The sequence below is a fragment of the Entelurus aequoreus genome, linkage group LG12 (genome assembly GCF_033978785.1).
Source record: "Entelurus aequoreus isolate RoL-2023_Sb linkage group LG12, RoL_Eaeq_v1.1, whole genome shotgun sequence".
Classification (NCBI taxonomy): Eukaryota; Metazoa; Chordata; class Actinopteri; order Syngnathiformes; family Syngnathidae; genus Entelurus; species Entelurus aequoreus.
In genome coordinates this window covers 44883287-44894088 of record NC_084742.1, presented here as the reverse complement: position 1 = coordinate 44894088, position 10802 = coordinate 44883287, and the positions used below count along the sequence as shown (strand labels likewise).

Here is a 10802-nt window from a genome sequence, read left to right as displayed (position 1 = left end):
ATGACCATGATATTGAATAGAGAAGCATTTTATTCTCAATATACACATGTATACATCCAGGATTAGGCATTGGAGAGAGAGAAGGACTCAGCAGAAGTTTAACTTTAGCCGGGGTATAGTAACAGATTTGCAGCACGGCTTCCTTTTTCTGCTAACAAGAATGATTATCGGAAAAATGATTGACATTGTAGAAAAAGTTGTAATGGAACTGAAACAAGTTTTGGCAACAAATCAAAACACATTTATAATATTTTTTTTGTATCATGGATGCCAATATTCATATTTTTGTACACTTATTATTTTTTGTGTGTTTCACAAGTTTTTATTTTAAACTTTTTCTTTTCACCTTCGCCAAGGGCATCTGAATCAAGTTGAAAAAAGTTTCAGAATATGAAATTATGAAGCAAAAGTTGTTTTTGTACATCTATCTTGAGTAGGCCCGTGTGTGTTGCTGTCCGGCAAAGTTATCCCCTGCTCATCATTTGCAAATAATACTAACTTTAAATCTTTGTAACTTTACAAATGTCATTTATATAGAGATTGAACAATTTTGGTCCTAGTATTGATCCCTGAGGTACACCACAGGATATATTTAGCGTTGTAGACGTGTGTTCGCCTAGCTTCACGTATTGTTTCCTGTTGGTTAAATAACTTCTAATCCAGTTTAAGACCAACCCTCTGATGCCATACTGTTCTATTTTTTTATTAAAATAATGTGATTAATTGTGTGAAATGCTTTAGTAGATCTATCAACACTGCTGCCGCACATTTTTTACTATCTATTGCATTGGTAATTTCTTATGTTAATTTCAATTAAAGCCATCGAAGTTGAAATATTAGCTCTGTATCCATATTGGTTCTCATCGAGTATTCTATTTTTGTTTGTGAAACTCTCTAATCTGTCATTAAACAGTTTTTTCAATGATTTTAGAAAATCGTGGAAGTAAAGAAACAGGGTCTGTAATTGTAAATTGGTGTTTTTCCTCCTGTCTTATAAATTGGTGCAACTTTAGCTATTTTCATTTTGTTGGGAATTTACCTGTTTGAAATGATAGGTTACTAATATACATTTACGGTCCTGAGATCTCTTCTATAACCTTATTTATAATTTCCATATCAATTCCATTACAATCAGTGAAGTCTTAGATTTGCATTTTTTCACGATTTTAACTATTTCCTTCTGTTTCACATTACTGAGGAACATGGAGTTGGGATTTCTATCTATGGTGTCATTATAGTCCTCAATTGGAACTGGGTTTGGAATCCTTTTTCTCCAATTTTGGTCCAATATTTACAAAGTAATTATTGAAGCTTTTTACTACTTCCTTTATGTTGTCATTATTTTTGTTTCCGTCTGAGAAGTATTTGGGGTAATCCCTCTTAGTGCCATTTTAATAATGCTATTGAGGATGCCCATGATGTAGCTGCACATCTGCACGCTCAGAAACCATGCTGGAGAACAATCAGATAATGTTCTAGGAAATAAGTCTTATTTGTATTTCTTGTTCAAATAAACACAGCAACATCAAAAAGTATTTCTCAGATAATACTTTTAAATGTTTTAATGTAATTTTTAATATAATTTTTTTTTTAAATTAATTTCAAACAATCCCTCAGCTCTTCAATATAGCAAATAATGTTTTTTTAAATGTACATGCAAATATGTGAAATATCATTAGAATAGCTGAATGTATTTCCCCTATTTTGTAAATTGGCTTTTGAGGCAGGAAATGAATCACCACAGCAGTAGTTTCAGCACATTGTTTATTAATGTATAACAAGTCAAAATAATATTTGGCAGTACAATACAACAAAGACATATTTAGGTCTAAAAATACAACAAAAAAGAGGTAAGGCTTTACTTCCAACTGCTGAAAATAGCTCTGTACATGAAGTCAAGAGGACGAATCGCACGGAGATCGCTCAACATTACGATAGTCAAAGTCTCATATTTTAACACAAATGAAGTTACTCGTGTCATACCGAGCTTTACATGTCCGCTCTTAATTGTTTTAAATGAAGAAAACTAGCTATATTTACATTTTTAAAGTCGCTCTTCTTTTCTCTCCACAAAGTACTGTTCACCAAATATCACGGCTCTATCAAAACAAACATGGACAATTTAAAAATGCATAATGTATTTATGTACACCACTTCAACACAAAAATACCATAAAACTTCTACTTGATTTGGCGCCCCTCTCTCCTACGCTCTTCTTCTACGGTGTTTTTTTTTTTACCTGCAAGCCCAAGTCTAGTAAAAACGGCTTCCGGGTAAACTTGCTGTAAAACCTCTACGTCAAATCGCTGCCATTCATTTTAAACCGTAAAAAAAAAGAGAAGTGAATGTGAAAAATGAAAAGTTGAAAATAAAAACCCGTGAAACACGCAACAATAAAACGTGTAAAAATATGAATATTGGCATCAAAAAACAAAAAAATATCCATCAAAATATATATTTTTTCAATGTCTTTATTTATTTATGTGCCTTTTATAGAACGTGTAGATGCATTTTTAAGTATATACATATATATATATATTTACATACATTTTTTATTGCTGCTTTTATTTCTTTATTAGATGCCTTTTACTGAATATGCCCAAGCACTGTTTTTAATATTATGTGATAATGCCTTTTATACTGTATTTTGTTAGTTTTATGTACTGAATGTGATTGTATGTCTACTTACAATAAAGCTTGATTGATTATTTGTCAATCAATACAACTTTTTCTGCTATGTCAATTTTTTTTCTAGACTAAATCTTACTGGCAGTGTTTTGGCTCCTTAAATATGATCCCTTTAAATAGATTCCTAAAAATTATGAAATGATGTACATTAAATAAATAAGAAATTTGCGCCCCCCTATGAACTATGAATGCACGCAGGTTAGTCACACAATGTATTTGGACCCCGCCTGCTCCTTTAAGACAGTTTAAAAAGGTGCAGAAGAGCAACAACTTGAAATGTCACAAGCAGTTTGCACTTCCTGTCATTGACCCGTCATTCACGGCCACAATGACACACAGTTTCCACTCGGCGATACGGAAATGCTCACAGCTGATACCATTTTTTTTTTTTTTTCCTTTTGAATAGACAAAACATGTTTACACAGCAAAGCATTCCATACATGGGTTTACAAACGACATCACTTGTCTTCAGAGCAGGCCCTCACTCGCTTTGCTTCATTTCCACGCGCTCAAAGTAATCGACGGATTCGTACACGTCCACCTGACACTGCAACAGACAGAGGGATGCAAAGTTCAAATGAACAAGTTGATGTTGATTTTTCATTTAAAGCATTTCACCGACACAATCTTGTCGGCCATACATGTAAAAATGTGTTCTCAAACCACTATGAGTAACATTTGCCTGCACTGTGATTGATGGGTCTGCATTATCTGAGGCAGAGGAAAAGCAACCAGTTCAACATTTATTGCTTAATGCTAGGAAACGTGTTCATTTTATTTGGACCTGATGTTTTATTTTAGTAAATAGAACAGACTGCATCTGTTCAAATCGGTTAAGAACAATACATGACTTTATAAAGCCACTTTTTGTCTATAGATTTATCTTTATAATAATGAAAATAATTTAAAATGATAAGACCTCATGTTGACGGCTATTTTCAGCATTTTTGGTGATCTAAAAAAAAAAGGGGTAAGTTAGATTAATTATGATAATGATTAAATAAATTGCCCATTTTTAAAAACACATTTTAATCTGTTGACAGCACTAGTTAAAGGTGTTTGATGAACGGATTTTTGGTACTGGTTCTACTGGACATGAATTTACTAAAATTGCTGTCTCAGACACGATTAAGATAGTCTCAGATTTAAATATGAAATAAATCTCCATTTTTGAAGAAAGACTCGAGCTAATTCAGGTCTAAATAAAGACAAGTCAAAGATTTCCAGATGCAGGTTAAACTTAGGTAAGAGGAAAAAGTGTGTCCATCACAGTTTAGTGAAGAGGCTTTACAGTACTTTTTTCTTACACTTTCAACCCTGCGGCGAATTTATGAATTTTTCCTCAGATAACAGCTATAATAAAAAGTGTTAAAAAAACAAAAACAAGCAAATACACCTAAATAGTGTTTTATGGTTTGTGCTCACGTGCAACATGAGGAAGCCACCGGTCAATCACGATCCGGGACTGTGCAATCAGCGATTACATGCCAACTGGACAATATTTATCATATTTATTCACACAATTAATCCACAATAAAAAGCCTGCACAGCATAAGAGGTAGGAAATGCTGACTCCCACCCCCTTAGCACACTGGGATTCAGCATTACTCCTCTCTAGTCACTTTATACTTTTTTACTGTCTCGTTTTCTTTTACATTGCCTCCTAGAGTGGTCTTAGGCCACATTGTATATTGCATATTGTGTATATTGTGTTGTTTTTGTATATTGTGTGGTTTCTTCTTTTTAAAAAAAATGCAAAGCACCTCAGGGAAGCAATCTAAATTTCGTTGGACCTGTACCTGTACATGCACAATGACAATAAAGATCATTCATTCATTCATTCATTTAAGGTTTATTGGCGCTCTGTACTTCTCCCTACGTCCGTGTACACAGCTGCGTTTTAAAAAGTCATACATTTTACTTTTTGAAGCAGATACAGATAATTTCGAAACCGATACCAATAATTTCCGATATTACATTTAAAAGCATTTATCGGCCGATAATATTGGCAGTCCGATATTATCGTACATCCCTATGCCGTACCTTATATTTTTGAGCCTGAACATACGGAGGATGAGCTACAAGTTTTAGCTATGCGCTAAACAAGGAGAACCGACAAAGGAAATGAAACAAACACTCACTGTACAATGTCTGCTTTCACGGTTATGCCTACTCATGGGATGTACATATCTACACGCACGTAATTTAGAAAAAAAAATGTGGGCACAAACGAGCATCTTTTCATGTCTTTCTCGCCATCGCAGGCGATAAATTCAGTGTCAAAGTTGACCAACTTCTTGGTTTATGGCCACAACGTTCTACTACTCAGGTGAGAGGCCTGATTTATAATCTTGAACAGAACAACTTTTCCACTACAGAAGGGCCCAGGACCCACTGAAATATTAACACTGAATTAGTAATCTTACTCTTGATTTTAATGGTATTCAATAATAATATCTAACCTACTTTTTGTCAAACCATCTTTTTAATTTGTTAATTTCTTCTGTTATTATTTGTATTAGCTTCACTGTGTTCTCTCCTGAACAAAATGCTGGTGTATAATCTGCAAATAAGACTAACTTTAAGTCCTTTGTAACTTTACAAATGTCATTTATATAGAGATTGAACAATTTTGGTCCGAGTACCACAGGATATACTTAGCTCTGTTCGCTTATCTTCACGTATTAAGTGTTAAGTAGCTTCTTACCTAGTTCAATACCAACCCTCTGATGCCATACCGTTCTAATTTGTTTATTGAGATGTTATGATTAATTGTGTCAAATGCTTTTGTTAAGTCCATGAACAAAGCAGCAGCACATTTTTTACTATCTATTGCATTTGTGATCTCTTCCGTTATTTCGATTAATGCCATTGATGTTGAGATGTAGACTTATACTTAGACTTCCTTTTATTGTCATTCAAATCTGAACTTTTCAGTACTTAACAGTGGGTCCGGTGATGTAGGCTCTGTATCCGTATTGGTTGTCTGTGAGTGTTTTGTTTTTATTTATGAATTTGTGTAATCTGTTATTGAACAGTTTTTCAATGATTTTAGAACATTGTGGAAGTAGAGAAACAGGTCTGTAGTTTATAAACTGGTGTTTGTCTCCAGTCTTATAAATCGGTACGATTTTTGATATTTTCATATTGTCTGGGAATATGCTTGTTGGAAAAGATAGGTTGCTGATATATGTTAAAGGTTCTGAAATCTCTTCAATAACCTTGTTTATCGTTTTCATATCAATTTCGTTGCAATCAGTTGAGGTCTTGGATTGACCTTTTTTCACAATATTGATTATTTCCTCTTTTGTCAGAGAGAAAGGGAAATACAACCTTAGAGGAAAATCTAATTTAAAACATTTGTATGCTCGTACAACACTTAAAATCTTTAGCATAGCAGTATGTAGAATTAAATTATGGAATGGATTAACCAAAGAAATCAAACAAAGCACCAATATGATTCAGTCTAAGAGACTGTTCAAACTACAAGTGTTCACAAAGTACACAGAACAATAATTATGATGAACATCTTGGTTTTTTTTTGGGATAAAGATTATTTATGTACTTAATATTTGTTTACTTACTATGGTATATTATTTATTTATTCACTTTTCTGTTACAGAGAACAAGGAAATGGGATAAAATTGCTATGGTATGAAAAAGGGGTAGGATTAAATAAGCTCAGCTTTTTCCTACTCCTTTTCGGACGTGCTGTAATGAAACAACTGGAACTGAACTACAAACCCCATTTCCATATGGGTTGGGAAATTGTGTTAGATGTAAATATAAACGGAATACAATGATTTGGAAATCATTTTCAACCCATATTCAGTTGAATATGCTACAAAGACAAGATATTTGATGTTCCAACTGATAAACTTTTTTTTTTTTGCAAATAATCATTAACTTTAGAATTTGATGCCAGCAACACGTGACAAAGAAGTTGGGAAAGGTGGCAATAAATACTAAAAAGTTGAGGAATGCTCATCAAACACTTATTTGGAACATCCCACAAGTGAGAAGGCAAATTGGGAACAACGGAAGCTGTACATCAAGCAAGAATGGGAAAGAATTCCACCTGAGAAGCTTCAAAAATGTGTCTCCTCAGTTCCCAAACGTTTACTGAGTGTTGTTAAAAGGAAAGGCCATGTAACACAGTGGTGAACATGCCCTTTCCCAACTACTTTGGCACGTGTTGCAGCCATGAAATTCTAAGTTAATTATTATTTGCAAAAAAAAACATCAAATATCTTGTCTTTGTAGTGCATTCAATTGAATATGGGTTGAAAAGGATTTGCAAATCATTGTATTCCGTTTATATTTACATCTAACACAATATCCCAACTCATATGGAAACAGGGTTTGTATAAATGGCAAAAATAAGAGTGCCAGGTTGAGACTCCGGTAATAACTCGACTCACAGCAAGGCTAACTTTGGTTTTGTGCCGTTCGATAGACCACCTTTCTTTGTCAATGTTCTGCTATTCGTTTGCGCTTCGTGGTTCGACATCAGCTGGAAGACTGCGCGTCCAAAAAATGGCGTTGACAGCCCTAATCAGTGTACGTGTGAGTGGACTCACCCACTGGGACGAGCCTCCGGAGGAGCCGCTGTTGCGTTTGTCCATGTTGGCGGAATCTGAATCGGAGTGTGGTACCTCGTAGATCACCCTGGCTTCTACACACAAACAGGTTGGCAGTGCTGGGCATGCTGCTACCAGGTGGTGCGCGTACGGGTGCACACATAACACATCGCCGTATTTACCTTGTCTTTGCTTCAGTTTGAGGAGAACAACAATCATGACCAGGACCAATGAAGCCACCGAGGCCAAGGAAATCATCCAGGGAGTCTCTGGAATAATAACAACACTCATTCGTTTGAATTGTGAAAGAAAGTGACAGGGAAAGGGAAAGAGCGATGCAAGAAAATAGCATAAAAAGTCACTGAGAATGTAAGGAGACATTTCAGGACCCTGAGGCCTACCTCTGCTTCCTCCACTGTAGTTGAGCTCTTGGTTTTCGACTGTGACACGCGTACCATTCCCAGTCCACATATTAAGCGCTGGTATGTCCACAAAGACCACGCATACATATTTCCCCGAGTCCTCTCTTGTTATGTTGTGGATGGGTAAGGTGGTCTTTGTATCCTGCTGGACGTGATCGGAGCGGATTGTGGTGTTGTTTTTCTGCCACTTGACCTGAACTCTGGAGACGTTTCCTGTCCAGTAGCAGGTGATGTTGACATCTTGGCCCTCCGTGACGCGGATGTCGGCACTCTGGGTCACATGCATGTTGGAACCTAACGAGAGGCGAGGTCAGATTCTGATCACTTTGGTGGCAACGACTTTTTTGTAGCTTGTCAGCTTCCAGACCTTGCTGTAACATTCTTTGTACTTACCCCATGATGAAGGCGCACAGTGGAGGGCGAGAAGCAGGCAGCTCACAAGAAGCTTCATGTTTCCACACTGAAAACACTTACATATACATCCTCTCTTAAAACCCTCCCACCCCGAGAAGGGACGACCACAAACACACAACCGAGAAACACTTGTGACCTACATTAGGCTTTTTAGAATACACATTTTAATTCAAATGGAAAATGGTCTTTATTTATACAGCGCTTTACTATACCTGCATGGTACACAAAGTGCTTTGCATTATACCAGGAGTCCCCAAACTACGGCCCGCGGGCATCCAAAATCAGGCCCGCAGGACATCCCAAGTAATATACACACACACATATTTTATTATACATATACACACACACACATATATATATACATATATACATACTGTATATACATAAAAATTCATATACATATACACATTATATACATGCATACTAGTGTTGTACCGATACCCTATTTTGGTACCAATACCGGTACCAAAATTATTTTGATACTTTTCCAAATAAAGGGCACCACAAAAAATTGCATTATTGGCTTTATTTTAACAAAAAATCTTAGGGTACATTAAACATATGTTTCTTATTGCAAGTTTGTTCTTAAATAAAATAGTGAACGTACAAGACAACTTTTCTTTTAGTAGTAAGTAAGCAAACAAAGGCTCCTAATTTAGTCTGCTGACATATGCAGTAACATATTGTGTCATTTTCCATTCTATTATTTTGTCAACATTATTAAAGACAAGTGGTAGAAAATGAATTATTAATCCACTTGTTAATTTGCTGTTAATATCTGCTTACTTTCTCTTTTAACATGTTCTATCTACACTTCTGTTAAAATGTAATAATCACTTATTCTTCTGTTGTTTGATGCTTTACATTAGTTTTGGATAATACCACAAATTTGGGTATCAATCCGATCCCAAGTCGTTACAGGATCATACATTGGTCATATTCAAAGTCCTCATGTGTCCAGGGACATATTTCCTGAGTTTATAAACATAATATAAATAAATAAAAAAACGAAAGAAGATGTTGTGATGCCAAACAATAGACGTAATCATAGTAGTATCGACTAGATACGCTAATGTACTTGGTATCATTACAGTGGATGTCAGGTGTAGATCCACCAATGGTGTTTGTTTACATTTTGACGCCGGTGAGCTACGGTGTGTAGTGAAGCATGTTTAGCTATTCCTCATCCTCCAGGGATGATAATTGTAAGAAACCGGTACTTTTCAGAGGCGGTATACTACCGAATATGATTAATTAGTATCGCGGTACTATACTAATACCGGTATTCCGTACAACCCTAATACGTGCGTACATACATACGTACGTACATACATGCATACATACATTACATACATACACACACACACGCATGAACATACATATATATATATATATATATATATATATATATATATATATACACTGTATATATTAAATCACTCCTGTTCCGCCACTCAGGCAAATCATATTGTTGATGTTTATATCTGCTGCACATATAAGTGTGAATACTGCTCTTGTTGCCTTATTTGTATTTGACTTTATTAAACGTTTGGATATATTTAGTCTTTGGACCGGAGGAGGAGAGGATAGAAACATTTTTTTTTTTTTTAAAGATAGAGGGCAAAATTGTGGTGACAAGACCAAAGAAATGCATTCAGTGCATACGTACGGTGCGTAGCCCAGCCCCAGGCCAAGTTATTTTCAATCTTCACCAGATTTTGGGGAGTATTAATAGATGATAAAATGAACTGGAAATCTCATATACAAAATATACTACATGAGGTGGCAAGAAACATTTCAATAATGAACTAAGCAAAATACGTCCTGGGCCAAAAATCACTTCATATTCTTTACTGCTCGCTAGTGTTACCATATCTGAGTTCCATCCATCCATCCATTATTGTGCAGAAATATGGGGAAACAACTACAAATGTGCGCTTCATTCATTAACCGTGTTACAAAAAAGATCAATTAGAATAGTACATAATGTTGGATATAGAGTGTAGTAGAATTTCTGACCTTTGACCTATAGCTCATGTCTGTCAAGAATGTATGCTCATTTTGATTTCTCTTCTATTCTGTGGGACAAAAGTGAATTTTAAGTCATGCCAACCTGTCTACAGAATGTGTTGACTGTCTAAAGGATTCGAGTTGTTATGGAACAGATAGGGAAAACAAAAAAGACATTGACGCACTAACAAGAGAGATAAGAAAGGGATAAAGTCAAACGAAGAGAGTGGTTTGGTAGCCATTATTCCATGCTGTCGGGCGCGCCCGGGGGAAAACTTTCTGTGTGCTCGACAACTCAACCCAACCATTGTATCATTTGATTATGAGTAAAATAAAACTCTTGTGTTAAATCTACTTTGGTTCTCATTGACAACCTGGACTTTCCACTACACAAATTGGCGTCACGAACAGGATGGTCCAGAACTCTGCAAGTCAACATCCGCTCCCGGCTTCTCTCTCAGGCAGACAATGCTTGCACGCGCACATCTAATACAAGGTAAGCTATTTTGCTTATTGTGTAAAAGTTGTCTGTCTGAAGAGAAACGGGATCGGTAAGACGAAAACTGAATTTTTTTTCATAAAATAATAATAATAATAATACCTGGGATTTATATAGCGCTTTTCTAAGTACCCAAAGTCGCTTTACATGTTAAAAACCCATCATTCATTCACACCTGGTGGTGGTAAG

General features: G+C 35.7%; 1 protein-coding gene across 1 annotated transcript; it reads right to left on the bottom strand.

Moving 5' to 3' along the window:
* Positions 1-1656: 1656 nt before the first annotated feature.
* Positions 1657-8380, bottom strand: LOC133662852 (uncharacterized). The gene is made up of 5 exons (XM_062067025.1): positions 8084-8380; positions 7670-7984; positions 7451-7537; positions 7269-7363; positions 1657-3235 (listed from the first exon to the last, which is right to left on the bottom strand). Exons 1-5 carry the CDS (start codon positions 8139-8141, stop codon positions 3170-3172), a joined length of 621 nt encoding a protein of 206 aa, XP_061923009.1. The 5' UTR covers positions 8142-8380; the 3' UTR covers positions 1657-3169.
* Between the last annotated feature and the right edge of the window lie 2422 nt (positions 8381-10802).